Source organism: Acipenser ruthenus, chromosome 14 (genome assembly GCF_902713425.1).
Source record: "Acipenser ruthenus chromosome 14, fAciRut3.2 maternal haplotype, whole genome shotgun sequence".
Classification (NCBI taxonomy): Eukaryota; Metazoa; Chordata; class Actinopteri; order Acipenseriformes; family Acipenseridae; genus Acipenser; species Acipenser ruthenus.
Window position 1 is genome coordinate 3,894,054 of NC_081202.1, and position 16,308 is coordinate 3,910,361.

General features: G+C 43.5%; 1 protein-coding gene across 5 annotated transcripts in view; it reads right to left on the reverse strand.

Annotated features, from left to right (window-relative positions):
- Positions 1-132: 132 nt before the first annotated feature.
- The window catches only part of LOC117419352 (carboxypeptidase M-like), a 30,787-nt gene continuing 14,611 nt past the window's right edge, over positions 133-16,308 (reverse strand). For all 5 annotated transcript variants that reach the window (XM_058985611.1, XM_034032039.3, XM_034032040.3 and 2 more), the window contains exons 4-9: positions 13,525-13,697; positions 9,158-9,345; positions 8,692-8,859; positions 7,621-7,773; positions 6,533-6,681; positions 133-3,845 (exon numbers count right to left, since the gene is read on the reverse strand). In XM_058985611.1, the coding sequence (XP_058841594.1) occupies positions 3,594-3,845; positions 6,533-6,681; positions 7,621-7,773; positions 8,692-8,859; positions 9,158-9,345; positions 13,525-13,697 (1,083 nt within the window). In that variant the 3' untranslated portion in view covers positions 133-3,593. The remainder of the gene's footprint in view (positions 3,846-6,532; positions 6,682-7,620; positions 7,774-8,691; positions 8,860-9,157; positions 9,346-13,524; positions 13,698-16,308) is intronic.

A 16,308-nucleotide genomic window follows, 5' to 3' on the forward strand; every position in this document is an offset into this window, starting at 1 on the left:
CAAGATGCGTGAATGTGCAGTCTTAAAAAGAGCTAATCTGCGTGGAACACAAGATGCGTGAATGTGCAGTCTTAAGAAGAGCTAATCTGCGTGGAACACAAGATGCGTGAATGTGCAGTCTTAAGAAGAGCTGATCTGCGTGGAACACAAGATGCGTGAATGTGCAGTCTTAAGAAGAGCTAATCTGCGTGGAACACAAGATGCGTGAATGTGCAGTCTTAAGAAGAGCTAATCAGCGTGGAACACAAGATGCGTGAATGTGCAGTCTTAAGTAGAGCTAATCTGCGTGGAACACAAGATGCGTGAATGTGCAGTCTTAAGAAGAGCTAATCTGCGTGGAACACAAGATGCGTGAATGTGCAGTCTTAAGAAGAGCTAATCTGTGTGGAACACAAGATGCTTGAATGTGCAGTCTTAAGAAGAGCTAATCTGCGTGGAACACAAGATGCGTGAATGTGCAGTTTTAAGAAGAGCTAATCTGCGTGGAACACAAGATGCGTGAATGTGCAGTCTTAAAAAGAGCTAATCTGCGTGGAACACAAGATGCGTGAATGTGCAGTTTTAAGAAGAGCTAATCTGTGTGGAACACAAGATGCTTGAATGTGCAGTCTTAAAAAGAGCTAATCTGCGTGGAACACAAGATGCGTGAATGTGCAGTCTTAAGAAGAGCTAATCTGCGTGGAACACAAGATGCGTGAATGTGCAGTCTTAAGAAGAGTTAATCTGTGTGGAACACAAGATGCGTGAATGTGCAGTCTTAAAAAGAGCTAATCTGTGTGGAACACAAGATGCGTGAATGTGCAGTCTTAAAAAGAGCTAATCTGTGTGGAACACAAGATGCGTGAATGTGCAGTCTTAAGAAGAGCTAATCAGCGTGGAACACAAGATGCGTGAATGTGCAGTCTTAAGAAGAGCTAATCTGCGTGGAACACAAGATGCGTGAATGTGCAGTCTTAAAAAGAGCTAATCTGTGTGGAACACAAGATGCGTGAATGTGCAGTCTTAAAAAGAGCTAATCTGCGTGGAACACAAGATGCGTGAATGTGCAGTCTTAAAAAGAGTTAATCTGCGTGGAACACAAGATGCGTGAATGTGCAGTTTTAAGAAGAGCTAATCTGCGTGGAACACAAGATGCGTGAATGTGCAGTCTTAAGAAGAGCTAATCTGCGTGGAACACAAGATGCGTGAATGTGCAGTCTTAAGAAGAGCTAATCAGCGTGGAACACAAGATGCGTGAATGTGCAGTCTTAAGAAGAGCTAATCTGCGTGGAACACAAGATGCGTGAATGTGCAGTCTTAAAAAGAGCTAATCTGCGTGGAACACAAGATGCGTGAATGTGCAGTCTTAAGAAGAGCTAATCTGCGTGGAACACAAGATGCGTGAATGTGCAGTCTTAAAAAGAGCTAATCTGTGTGGAACACAAGATGCGTGAATGTGCAGTTTTAAGAAGAGCTAATCTGCGTGGAACACAAGATGCGTGAATGTGCAGTCTTAAAAAGAGCTAATCTGTGTGGAACACAAGATGCTTGAATGTGCAGTCTTAAAAAGAGCTAATCTGCGTGGAACACAAGATGCGTGAATGTGCAGTCTTAAGAAGAGCTAATCTGCGTGGAACACAAGATGCGTGAATGTGCAGTCTTAAGAAGAGTTAATCTGTGTGGAACACAAGATGCGTGAATGTGCAGTCTTAAGAAGAGCTAATCTGCGTGGAACACAAGATGCGTGAATGTGCAGTCTTAAAAAGAGCTAATCTGTGTGGAACACAAGATGCGTGAATGTGCAGTCTTAAGAAGAGCTAATCAGCGTGGAACACAAGATGCGTGAATGTGCAGTCTTAAGAAGAGCTAATCTGCGTGGAACACAAGATGCGTGAATGTGCAGTCTTAAAAAGAGCTAATCTGTGTGGAACACAAGATGCGTGAATGTGCAGTCTTAAAAAGAGCTAATCTGCGTGGAACACAAGATGCGTGAATGTGCAGTCTTAAAAAGAGTTAATCTGCGTGGAACACAAGATGCGTGAATGTGCAGTTTTAAGAAGAGCTAATCTGCGTGGAACACAAGATGCGTGAATGTGCAGTCTTAAGAAGAGCTAATCTGCGTGGAACACAAGATGCGTGAATGTGCAGTCTTAAGAAGAGCTAATCAGCGTGGAACACAAGATGCGTGAATGTGCAGTCTTAAGAAGAGCTAATCAGCGTGGAACACAAGATGCGTGAATGTGCAGTCTTAAAAAGAGCTAATCTGTGTGGAACACAAGATGCGTGAATGTGCAGTCTTAAGAAGAGCTAATCAGCGTGGAACACAAGATGCGTGAATGTGCAGTCTTAAGAAGAGCTAATCTGCGTGGAACACAAGATGCGTGAATGTGCAGTCTTAAGAAGAGCTAATCTGTGTGGAACACAAGATGCTTGAATGTGCAGTCTTAAGAAGAGCTAATCTGATCCCTGCTGGAACAGACACACGATGCTCAAACTCAGCCTTATGGCCATTCCAAATCTCATTTATTGTCATTATTGTGGGATCGTGGTTAGCTGATTAGCAGCCATAGAAAGATCCTACAAAGCTAAACCACGAACAAGCTGACAGACCTTCCTGGAGTTAAGGTCCACACGTCAGTTTAAAAGATACGTTTCTAGAACATTTATTAACATGTTATGAAAGGTTTTTGATGATTACTACCCATAGAATAACATTTTAATGTCACTCTTGTAAAGTTTTGTCATATTATATATTCATTGTAAGGTTTCTTATAAATGCATTACTTACATGCTCACTGTATTGCTGATGCCTATTATTATTATTATTATTATTATTATTATTATTATTATTATTATTATTATTATTAATAATTAATAATAATAAAGATAAACATCCTTTATATATAATGTTATTTATAGGTAGGTAATTGATTGCATAAAGCAGAGCCTTAAACTAACGTGTTCCCATTACTTTATTTGTTGGTTTGTTTGTTTACAAAGGTCTGTTTTTATCATAAATAGACACACAGTTTGACCCTTATAAAATCCGTAGGTCTAGAGCCATTTCAAGTTTTCTAACTGTGTGTCAATGTATTTATTTGTCTTATCATATAGTATTTACAGCTATATTGAGAACACATTTCAGAGCACGTTTTCATCAACACACAGATTTATCTACCGGGAAGTGGACAGCTTATTATTTATTTTTATTTTTTTTAATAGAGGAATAGAAAAACACATTCTGATTAAAAGATGATATTGTTTTCAGATGGAGGGACGAGGGACAGGGTGTCAAACATGGGCACATTGTGCAGCGAGACTTCCGAAAGTAACAACAAACACGGAAAAGGGTCAGCACTGAGATGACACGGTTTGAAATTTCTTTTCTGAATCGGTTGATAAATACAGATGCAGAGGATTAAACGAAGGTAAGGGTACAGACTTTGTATTTGTTTACTAACATGGACCTTAGTTTAATCCACACTGGATTGTGATAAACGGTACCAGGACAGCGGTGAAAAGGGATCACTGCAGCATGGCTCTGTGGCACGGCTTTATAAAAAAAGCCAACTAGTCCGCTACTGATTTTGCAAATCGACTAGCCCTCCTAACAGCTAGCTGTTGACTAGTCTACTTATTGCCGCAGTCCCAGCTAGGGCTAGCAGGATAGCGAAGTGAGGAGCCTGAAGGGAGGCTGCTGCGTTGTTGCTGTTATGGTTTGCGGTGGTGCAGGATTCTGCAGCAACAGAGTCTGAGGTAGGGGAGTTGCTTTGGAAAACAAAGTCGTATTTCAAGGCAGAGAAGCTCTCCGGCCCATTGGGGATTTGCAGCGTCTTTTTCATCGGTTCTCTTCCAGGAACGGTCACCTGAAAGAAAACAGGAAGGACACGTCTGTGTTTGAAACAATCCCCACTCACCAGCCCAGAAACTGCTGAGAGGTTCAAATGTGCAGAGCATCTCTCGCCCCCTTGGTGCTTCAGTACTTCACTGTGAAATCAGGCTAAATCAATGCCTCGTTTCCATGTGTACCATGACAGTGTGTAAAACTCATCCTGCTCCAGTATCAAACTGGGTGAGGCTGGTGCTCCCGAGTGGAGCATCCAGTAAAGGCGCTCCGCGTGGAGTGCAGGATGTGCCCTATAGCCTGGAGATCACAGGTTCGAATCCAGGCTATGTCACAGCCGACCGTGACCGGGAGTTCCTAGGGGGCGGCGCACAATTGGCTGAGCGCTGCCCGGGTAGGGAGGGCTTAGGTCGGCAGGGGAATCCACGGCTCACTGCGCATCAGCGACCCCTGTGGCCGATAGGGTGCCTGTGGTTCTGCAGTGGAGCTGCCAGATCTGTGTTGTCCTCCGGCACTATAGGTCTGGTGGCATTGCTGTGGATCTGCAGTGCGAAAAATGATGGCTTGGCAGGAGCACGTTTCGGAGGATGCGTGTTCCAGCCTCCGTTTCCCGAGTCGGCGGGGGGGTTGCGAGCGGTGAGCCGAGGATACAGATAATAATTAGGCATGCTAAATTGGGGAGAAAAACCGGGGTAAAAAATTGGCGACGACTAAATTAAAAAAAAAAAAAAAAAAAAAATTCCAAACTGGGTGGGGCTGCCTCCGGTTCCATCTGCAGTACATGGGTTTCTTTTTGTATAATTGCTGTTTACCAATGAATTCACTCGCCTCTAATACTTCCCTGACAGAATCATATTTTCATATGTTCTGCCTACGTATAGTTTTTTTTCTTTCTGCAGTCATGGGTTTTAAATCTATTTAATGCCAGTGGCAGATGGAAACATAGTGTTTTATATATTTAATAACACAAATAATACGGAAAAATAGGCAGTGAATGTTTAATGTCTTTGGAAAACTTGTATCTAAAGGTCACAGTAAAAAAAAAAAAAAGTATTTTACATTTTACATTTAAGACCATGTGTAAATACCATGTTTGATGTTTTTCATCCAGTTTTCTAACTAAAGCATGAAAGCAGTCAATTAAATAGTGTTTGTAGTTCTGCTCTGTTTCTTTCAATGGCAAATTAAACTCCACAGAACGCAGTGAACTCACCACTAGCTAGAGCAGACAGGAAACAAACAGACTGAGAACAAGTGGGACAAGTAAGACCCGTCAACAACTCTGCCACAGGCAATCATCAGCCCAACCAATCGCAAGCAGCCCATCGTGCCCTCAGGGACCTGTGCTAAGGAAGAATGTCTGTACCAAGTCTGATCCTTACAGCATAGGCTGCTCTTCCTACACATCTCTAACATGCCATGCATGCAGGGCCCACCACTATGCTCTGCAGGGCATGCTGGGTACATGAATAACTGAACTGTGCAAAGCTCATCAGGAGGGTACTCCCAATCTCTCATGCATAGCTGAGTGTTAGTCAAGTCTCAGTGAGCTCTCATGCATAGCTGAGTGTTAGTCAAGTCTCAGTGAGCTCTCATGCATAGCTGAGTGTTAGTCAAGTCTCAGTGAGCTCTCATGCATAGCTGAGTGTTAGTCAAGTCTCAGTGAGCTCTCATGTATAGCTGAGTGTTAGTCAAGTCTCAGTGAGCTCTCATGCATAGCTGAGTGTTAGTCAAGTCTCAGTGAGCTCTCATGCATAGCTGAGTGTTAGTCAAGTCTCAGTGAGCTCTCATGCATAGCTGAGTGTTAGTCAAGTCTCAGTGATCTCTCATGCATAGCTCAGTGTTAGTCAAGTCTCAGTGATCTCATGCATAGCTGAGTGTTAGTCAAGTCTCAGTGATCTCTCATGCATAGCTGAGTGTTAGTCAAGTCTCAGTGATCTCATGCATAGCTGAGTGTTAGTCAAGTCTCAGTGAGCTCTCATGCATAGCTGAGTGTTAGTCAAGTCTCAGTGAGCTCTCATGCATAGCTGAGTGTTAGTCAAGTCTCAGTGATCTCATGCATAGCTGAGTGTTAGTCAAGTCTCAGTGATCTCTCATGCATAGCTGAGTGTTAGTCAAGTCTCAGTGAGCTCTCATGCATAGCTCAGTGTTAGTCAAGTCTCAGTGATCTCTCATGCATAGCTGAGTGTTAGTCAAGTCTCAAATCTCTCATGCATAGCTGCGTGTTAGTCAGGTCTCAGTGATCTCTCATGCATAGCTCAGTGTTAGTCAAGTCTCAGTGATCTCTCATGCATAGCTCAGTGTTAGTCAAGTCTCAGTGATCTCTCATGCATAGCTCAGTGTTAGTCAAGTCTCAGTGATCTCTCATGCATAGCTCAGTGTTAGTCAAGTCTCAGTGGAGATCTTATCTCAGTTGTGATTCATTTCAAGTGGTTTCACCAGCACTTCCTGGGAAGAATAACCTTTACCTGTTTGTCACATCAGACACATGCAGTGCAATGGTGTTGTTTTCAAGGCATCAGAGAAGAGTCTTTCTGACAAAGTGAAAACTACAACCATTTTTTCACGAGGGAAATTATGTTTTCCGAAAGTTCTGGAAGGATGTACTATAATTATGCAACTGGTAAAAAAAAATCCAGCCTGGCAAATTCAGCAACTTCTAGTGTTTAAATACATAAGACCAGTGTGTATCTGTAGCTCTCTCCTTACCACAAATGTGTACATCCCGGGTAGCAGGAGTCTGTAGTATTCCCCATGCTTGTTGGTTTTGTACGGGCAAATGTTGTTCCTCCCTTGAACTTCCACCACAGCGCTTGGGATTGGATTTCCATCAACATCTAAGACCTGGCCCTTGACACCTGCCAATGGGATTAGAAAACATTACTGTAATTAAGTCTGGAGCTGTGGGTCAGTACTCCCTGACCTGTGTACGTCACGGCTGCCAGCTGTCCCTATCTGAACAGAGCTTTCACGCCTAATTCCGACACCCCAGACTGCGTTCGCTCACTCAGAACAAGCACAATCAATGGAAGCTTTGCAGCAGCTGGTGTCATTGTTAATGATTAAAGAGGTACACCTTGTAAAGGAGTGGCATGCTTAGTTTTCACATTGTGTAAAAGCATGTACCCAGTTCTATCCAGGATCAGTGTTTTTAATGTAGGCTATGCAACTTCTTAAACAGTTTCTAGCTTCATTTTTGCTTTTACTCATTTCTATTACTATTTCATGGCGTTGTTCTGGGTTCTTTTGTCCCCATTGTTCTCTAGATCTGCCTTTCCATGGCTTTGAACTGCGCTCGTCAGCAACATCTCAAGTGTGTGAACTAAGCAGACATTCCCATTCCATTCCAGCCATGTGACAATGTCACCCGTCAACACTGTCACCCCACCTACTCTCTGCGTCTCTCGCTCGCATTATCACATGATCTGAATGGAATGAGGAAGGGTGTTGCACTTAATGATAATAATAAAAATCACATTTGAAGCTACATTTTAAATTGGTGTTTGTTTTTCTTTTTCTAACCAGGTATAAAACGTTTCATGAGTCAAAAATCCAGCCTGGCAAAAAAAGGCTTACATTTCCGTAATCCAGTGACAAATAAAAAGTTAACCTCAGTGAATTTATTCTGTTTAAACATCTTCAAACAATTAATAATAAAAAAAAAAGTCATAAGACCATATCTAGGCACTTAATACTGGTGTGGTTCCGTACAGCTGCCTGGCTTGCTTCCATTCCCATCTGCACGAGTCTGCCCGCTCTCCTCCTATATTTTATTAGTTCAATGAAGTGACTCTCACCCAGGTGGACCTGCTGCATGTACGCCAGCAGGGCGGCTCTGTTCTCCTGCCAGAAGTCTGCGAGCTGATCTGCGGGAGGGTATTTGCAGCAAGACAGCTCCAGTGTTATTTCAAAGCACTGCCCCCAGATGTAGTTATAATCCTGCATTCCACCTGAAACGAAACGCAAAATGAACCCCGAAACTTTCAAACCAAATCAAGTTTGTTCTGGTGTGACGTGAGCTCCAGAGAGCACCAGATTGCATTCCAGTTCTGTTTACTTAACAGCGTGTCTTAACATTTTAGGTCAATGAGAGGTAATTCATTCGCTGGCTTTCAAACTGGTTCCTTGGTATGCTTCAAAGCCTGTGATAAGACATTTTATACTTATTTCTGTCATGATAAACATCATAAAACAAACAGTCCCTGCCTGGCTTTGAACATTTCTCTTACTGAAGAAATATTTTGTTAAAAAACACCACGCAAGATTTCAAAAGCAAGTTAAACACGTGTGCCAGTGTGTGGAATGGTTTGGTACTCTCCTGCTGTGTGACACTGCATTCTGTACAGTAATGCATGCTGTAACTTGTGCATTGAAGGCCCCACATACAGTGTGATGCTGTTAACTGGTAAAAACCATAGCACAAAAAATAAAACATACTTTAGTAATTACATTTTGCAATTGTTTAACAAAAGCTGAGGAACAGTCTCGAATACTCAAACTCACACTTTTTTAAAGCCTAGTTCTTATCTAGGTTTTGTAAACAGTTCTGATAGTGGATTTAAAATTTATTCTTGTGTTTCAACACACTCCCTAAGCGCAGAGAAGGTTTACAAACAGCATTAAAACTAAAAAAGTCTTTATTGCTAGTAATGACTGTATTTCACAGTCGATCAAATTAACCTTGTATCAGTGTTATCAAATCAATTACCTTTCATGATGAAGGGACGTGGCTACTCTCACCTCAACCCTGACCTCATGCATGTTGTCCTGAATTGCATGGTGGTTTTATGGTGTGGTAAGAAACAGGAAAGGCCAGTGAACCAGACCCCTGCAACACCTTCTGTAGCCCCACCCCCCCAGTGACTTACCTATTAAAGTGTACCACTGGTATCCGTTTGTTATTCCGTCTGGGAAAGTTAAAGAGCCACACTGAGTTCCTGTGTGCATTGTAGTGTGGTTATAGGAGTAGGTTTTAGCAAGATGTACAAAAACGTCATGATCTGGGGAGCGACTCACTCCATTAACCAGCTCGCTTCCTGTTACAAACATAAGACAAAGCAGTCAGCCTCGGGTTTGCATTTAACAGACAGTAACAATAATTCTACAACAACGGCTGTAGCACTTGTGCTTAAAAACACTTAGAACCATCTGAAATGCGTACAGAATACAAACACACTGGACTGAACTCTCCTCTTTGGGTGAAAAGTGGAAACTGATGGCAAACAAAGTTCCTCTTAGAGGCAGTAGTTCAGATAAAAAACTATTGCAAATGCAAGGCTTATCCTAGTGAAGTGTACCCCGCTGGCTGTAGTGCTAACAGTTTATACACGGCACCTCCGTTGCTGTTGTCGTACGGATAGCTGGCTACGACGGTCCCGCCATGTAGATTGGCAGAGAGCACGAAGCTCTCGCTCTGGATCCAGCTCATCACTGCCTGTGTCTCGGGCTGCACGCTGGAGGAAGCAGTCGTTGAGAAGGTGTCTGGAAAGTTTCTGTTCAGGTCCACGTTGTTTCTGTTGTACCTGTAAATGAGACGTCAGGGGATCAGGGGATCGGGGACTGCAGTGTGAGACGGGAAGAGCCTTGATAATCACTCATCTAGTGTTCTGAACACAAACGAAGGTGGACAGTGGGCGTGTGGTCAACAGCTAGCTCACCGCAACCCCCTTACAGTGTTAAACTAGCAAATCCCAAACTCGGTGTGTTATGAAAACGGGGGAGTTTGTGCTGGATAGTCATGCAGTGTGTTATGAGAACGGGGGGAGTTTGTGCTGCATAGAGATGCAGTGTGTTATGAGAACGGGGGGAGTTTGTGCTGGATAGTGAAGCAGTGTGTTATGAGAACGGGGGAGTTTGTGCTGGGATAGTGATGCAGTGTGTTATGAGAACGGGGGGAGTTTGTGCTGGATAGTGATGCAGTGTGTTAAGAGAACGGGGGGAGTTTGTGCTGGATAGTGAAGCAGTGTGTTATGAGAACGGGGGAGTTTGTGCTGGATAGTGATGCAGTGTGTTATGAGAACGGGGGGAGTTTGTGCTGGGATAGTGATGCAGTGTGTTGTGAGAACGGGGGGAGTTTGTGCTGGATAGTGATGCAGTGTGTTATGAGAACGGGGGGAGTTTGTGCTGGATAGTGATGCAGTGTGTTATGAGAACGGGGGGAGTTTGTGCTGGATAGTGATGCAGTGTGTTATGAGAACGGGGGAGTTTGTGCTGGATAGTGATGCAGTGTGTTATGAGAACGGGGGAGTTTGTGCTGGGGTAGTGATGCAGTGTGTTATGAGAACGGGGGAGTTTGTGCTGGGATAGTGATGCAGTGTGTTATGAGAACGGGGGGAGTTTGTGCTGGATAGTGAAGCAGTGTGTTATGAGAACGGGGGAGTTTGTGCTGGATAGTGATGCAGTGTGTTATGAGAACGGGGGGAGTTTGTGCTGGATAGTGATGCAGTGTGTTATGAGAACGGGGGGAGTTTGTGCTGGATAGTGAAGCAGTGTGTTATGAGAACGGGGGGAGTTTGTGCTGGGATAGTGATGCAGTGTGTTATGAGAACGGGGGGAGTTTGTGCTGGATAGTGATGCAGTGTGTTATGAGAACGGGGGAGTTTGTGCTGCATAGTGATGCAGTGTGTTATGAGAACGGGGGGAGTTTGTGCTGGGATAGTGAAGCAGTGTGTTATGAGAACGGGGGGAGTTTGTGCTGGATAGTGATGCAGTGTGTTATGAGAACGGGGGGAGTTTGTGCTGGGATAGTGATGCAGTGTGTTATGAGAACGGGGGGAGTTTGTGCTGGATAGTCATGCAGTGTGTTATGAGAACGGGGGGAGTTTGTGCTGGATAGTGATGCAGTGTGTTATGAGAACGGGGGGAGTTTGTGCTGGGATAGTGATGCAGTGTGTTATGAGAACGGGGGGAGTTTGTGCTGGATAGTGATGCAGTGTGTTATGAGAACGGGGGAGTTTGTGCTGGATAGTGATGCAGTGTGTTATGAGAACGGGGGGAGTTTGTGCTGGATAGTGATGCAGTGTGTTGTGAGAACGGGGGAGTTTGTGCTGGGATAGTGATGCAGTGTGTTATGAGAACGGGGGGAGTTTGTGCTGGATAGTGATGCAGTGTGTTATGAGAACGGGGGGAGTTTGTGCTGGGATAGTGATGCAGTGTGTTATGAGAACGGGGGGAGTTTGTGCTGGATAGTGATGCAGTGTGTTATGAGAACGGGGGAGTTTGTGCTGGGATAGTGATGCAGTGTGTTATGAGAACGGGGGGAGTTTGTGCTGGATAGTGAAGCAGTGTGTTATGAGAACAGGGGAGTTTGTGCTGGATAGTGATGCAGTGTGTTATGAGAACGGGGGAGTTTGTGCTGGATAGTGATGCAGTGTGTTATGAGAACGGGGGGAGTTTGTGCTGGATAGTGATGCAGTGTGTTATGAGAACGGGGGGAGTTTGTGCTGGGATAGTGAAGCAGTGTGTTATGAGAACGGGGGGAGTTTGTGCTGGATAGTGATGCAGTGTGTTATGAGAACGGGGGGAGTTTGTGCTGGATAGTGATGCAGTGTGTTATGAGAACGGGGGGAGTTTGTGCTGGATAGTGAAGCAGTGTGTTATGAGAACGGGGGGAGTTTGTGCTGGATAGTGATGCAGTGTGTTATGAGAACGGGGGGAGTTTGTGCTGGGATAGTGATGCAGTGTGTTATGAGAACGGGGGGAGTTTGTGCTGGGATAGTGATGCAGTGTGTTGTGAGAACGGGGGGAGTTTGTGCTGGATAGTGATGCAGTGTGTTGTGAGAACGGGGGAGTTTGTGCTGGATAGTGATGCAGTGTGTTAAGAGAACGGGGGAGTTTGTGCTGGGATAGTGATGCAGTGTGTTATGAGAACGGGGGGAGTTTGTGCTGGGATAGTGATGCAGTGTGTTATGAGAACGGGGGGAGTTTGTGCTGGGATAGTGAAGCAGTGTGTTATGAGAATGGGGGGAGTTTGTGCTGGGATAGTGATGCAGTGTGTTATGAGAACGGGGGAGTTTGTGCTGGGATAGTGATGCAGTGTGTTATGAGAACGGGGGGAGTTTGTGTAATCCTGTACTGTTAAGAGTTCTGGAAATAAAACTGGGGCCAAGATCACAAAAAATAAAGAACTTCATACAGGCCATCCACTGCGTAGCCTGTCCACCTGTTTTTCACCCTTGTGTTTGTGGCAGTGGAATCTGTCTGGGTTTTAATTTTTTTTTATTTAAAGCAGGTTTGTAGTAGAAGGCAGGCACAACACTGTCCCCTAGTGACACCCACAATGTTTATATCCAAAATACTTCCAACCTGGCATGGAAACGCACGCCTACTGGATTAAAACAGGTTTGTACCACCAATGGTACTGGGATTCAAACAGACGAAGACGAATATTGTCCTATTTTAAGACAGGGTGGTGTTATCATATAAAGAGCCCCCATGATTACCAGCTCCACTGCTCCCATGTACTGATCCTGATAATAAAGTCCAAAGCCATGCTGGATTAAAGAAAGCCTGGCAGGTCAATACAATAAGAGTTCCCCTGTTTATTCTGGGTGTTTAAATGGAAGGCTAATGTCAGTAAACTGCAGTATGACAATGAAAAGCCAGCTTGGGGAATGGGTTTGATTGCCAGTGTATTCCAAGCACTCCTTAATGTTTCCTGCATGCTCAGCTATTATTATGATGATGTTTTGTGATTGTTTACTCAGATGGTTTTATCTGATGATGGCGAGTCCACACGCTCTCCCGTGCCTGGTCCATTTCTCATGCTGTCTTCGCAATGCACTGTAAGGCTTGTATGAGTTATCATTTTACTTTGAAAACATATGACTTCATTTTACTTCATTTATAATCTGTTACTCAGTATAAGCCAAGGCTCATGTTAACTAAGAAAGATGTTGTAATGTTGATACAGGCTTTTATTTCTTCTGTGATAGATTGCTGTAATAACTTGTTTGCTGGCCTTCCAGATGTTAAATTAAATAGGCTTCAGCTGGTTCACAATGCTGCTGCCAGAATACTTACTCATGCTCTATGATTCCAACATGTCACTCCAGTACTGGCATCCTTGCACTGGCTTCCAGTGAGCTTTAGAATTGATTTTCAAACCATGCTTACTACCTATCTTCAAGATCTCATGACTACCAGCTCTACTGATCAATAGTAAAATCCCAAAGCAATGGTGGATTAAAGAAAGCCTGCCAGGGCAATAGAATAGGAGTTCCTCTGTTTACTCTGGGTGAAGATGTGTTTATAAGACAAGGCTAATGTCAAGTAAATTACAGTACGACAATGAAAAGCCAGCTCGAGGAATGGTCAAAGTGTTTTAGAATTTATTTGTAGACTATGCTTACTGCTGTACCCACCTGCTACATGTAGGTCATTGATAGTCTCGCGCCATCTAACCTTCAAGACCAACTGGTTCCCTGTCTGCACTGCACCCTGAGACCACAGAGCACTGACCTACTGCTGATTCCAAAATGGCAGTTCAAATGGGCTGGGGTGAAAGAGGAGCTCTGGAATTCACCACTGCCATTTACATCATTGAAATCCAGGCAGAAATAAACTAGAGACTAGCATGCGCTTGCTGATGTTTGATTTTCAGTACATTCGTCCCGTTATTAATTGACGGCAGCGGTACTCGGATCCACTACCCCGCTGTATTTCAGCGGCTCCGTTTGTCTTCATGTCAGAGGAAGTCTCACCTTCCTTTGGAGAAAACGCAGTCAGGGGGCGCAGAAGCCTCGAACCCGTCTGGGTTCATCGAAGGCAGGACATGAAGGCGAGAGCTGTCAATCAGCCTGGTGACGGTGGAATCTGCCCCGTAGTTTTTCACCAGGTAGTCTATCAAATGCAAAAGCATTTCTCTGCCAACCACCTGGAAATCAAACAAAATATTTAATACTGTATATATAATCCCAACTGTTTTTAATACTGCTGAAATTAAAGAAAATGTAATAACCAGCATTTCTAAACCCTCTTTTTACCACTCTTTTGTATAACATTAGCTTTCTCAAAAGCACCACGTTTTTGGACTCAAATAGCAATGTATTTTGCAGCCACACTATCATTTTAACAAATTCACTACCTGTGCAGCAGGTATTATGACCCCAGCCTAGGTGGTATAGTAGGGTGGGACTTTAATGCTACACCTGTTGCACAGGAAGTGAGTTTGTGGTGTTATTGCTGCATACGCTGGCTTGATTATACTTACAGACTGCACTTAAAGAAAGGGGACTTGCCTTACAGAAAACTGAATGGACTTCCATTATGTTTCCATTGAGTCCAGTACGTACAGTTAACCCTACCAGGGGTATGTGCAGCACACAGGGGGTGGTATTCATCTATGAGATTACAGTGTTACGGGTACTGTCGATGGGATAAGGCCTTGGCACTATGATATCTATGCATATGGATATGCACTACGTGTAAAACTGTTATTGAAAAATTACTAAAATAGTCCTCTGAATAACTAACTAACCGTCGATCATTTTAAATAAGCTGAAATGTTGAACAATTTGTTTATTGTAAAATCCTACCTGGTCAGTCATGATGACTATATAACCCAGTAATCCCTTCAGAAAGTTTCCCACAGTAAAAGCATAGCAAAGTGTAATAAAGTGCAGTGCAAGCATGCTAAAGTATATAAATAACCAGGTAAGCCATGGTGAATGCATAGTATAATCATGGGAAAACCATGGTAAACTGTGACAATACCATGGGAATCTCTTATAAGGGATGCAATGAAGCCACTCCAGCAACTATAACTATTAGAAATGCCCCACTGTGTTCATTCAGGAGGTAAATCATGTTCACATTTCTGAAAGCAGCCAGTTTAAAATGCATTAAGGTGTCACATCCTTCTAAGCAATTCAGTACACATTTCTACCTGAACTGTAGTCCTTTCCCATATTCATCAAGAGTGTAAGGAACAGAAATCCTCTGTCACGGCCATAAATTCTCAACAAGAGCCATCTGTATGATGAAAAACCAAGCACCATGATGTACAGCAACGGTGTGTACAGAACAGCTTCATGAAAACCAAGCACCATGATGTACAGAACAGCTTCATGCAAACCAAGCACCATGATGTACAGCAACGGTGTGTACAGAACAGCTTCATGAAAACCAAGCACCATGATGTACAGAACAGCTTCATGAAAACCAAGCACCATGATGTACAGAACAGCTTCATGCAAACCAAGCACCATGATGTACAGCAACGGTGTGTACAGAACAGCTTCATGAAAACCAAGCACCATGATGTACAGAACAGCTTCATGAAAACCAAGCACCATGATGTACAGAACAGCTTCATGAAAACCAAGCACCATGATGTACAGAACAGCTTCATGAAAACCAAGCACCATGATGTACAGAACAGCTTCATGAAAACCAAGCACCATGATGTACAGAACAGCTTCATGAAAACCAAGCACCATGATGTACAGAACAGCTTCATGAAAACCAAGCACCATGATGTACAGAACAGCTTCATGAAAAACAAGCACCATGATGTACAGAACAGCTTCATGAAAACCAAGCACCATGATGTACAGAACAGCTTCATGAAAACCAAGCACCATGATGTACAGAACAGCTTCATGAAAAACAAGCACCATGATGTACAGAACAGCTCCATGAAAACCAAGCACCATGATGTACAGAACAGCTTCATGAAAAACAAGCACCATGATGTACAGAACAGCTTCATGAAAACCAAGCACCATGATGTACAGAACAGCTTCATGAAAACCAAGCACCATGATGTACAGAACAGCTTCATGAAAAACAAGCACCATGATGTACAGAACAGCTTCATGAAAACCAAGCACCATGATGTACAGAACAGCTTCATAAAAACCAAGCACCATGATGTACAGAACAGCTTCATGAAAGCCAAGCACCATGATGTACAGAACAGCTTCATGAAAGCCAAGCACCATGATGTACAGAACAGCTTCATGAAAACCAAGCACCATGATGTACAGAACAGCTTCATGCAAACCAAGCACCATGATGTACAGAACAGCTTCATGAAAACCAAGCACCATGATGTACAGAACAGCTTCATGAAAACCAAGCACCATGATGTACAGAACAGCTTCATGCAAACCAAGCACCATGATGTACAGCAATGGTGTGTACAGAACAGCTTCATGAAAACCAAGCACCATGATGTACAGAACAGCTTCATGAAAACCAAGCACCATGATGTACAGAATAGCTTAATGAAAAACAAGCACCATGATATACAGAACAGCTTCATGAAAACCAAGCACCATGATGTACAGAACAGCTTCATGCAAACCAAGCACCATGATGTACAGCAACGGTGTGTACAGAACAGCTTCATAAAAACCAAGCACCATGATGTACAGAACAGCTTCATAAAAACCAAGCACCATGATGTACAGAACAGCTTCATAAAAACCAAGCACCATGATGTACAGAACAGCTTCATAAAAACCAAGCACCATGATGTACAG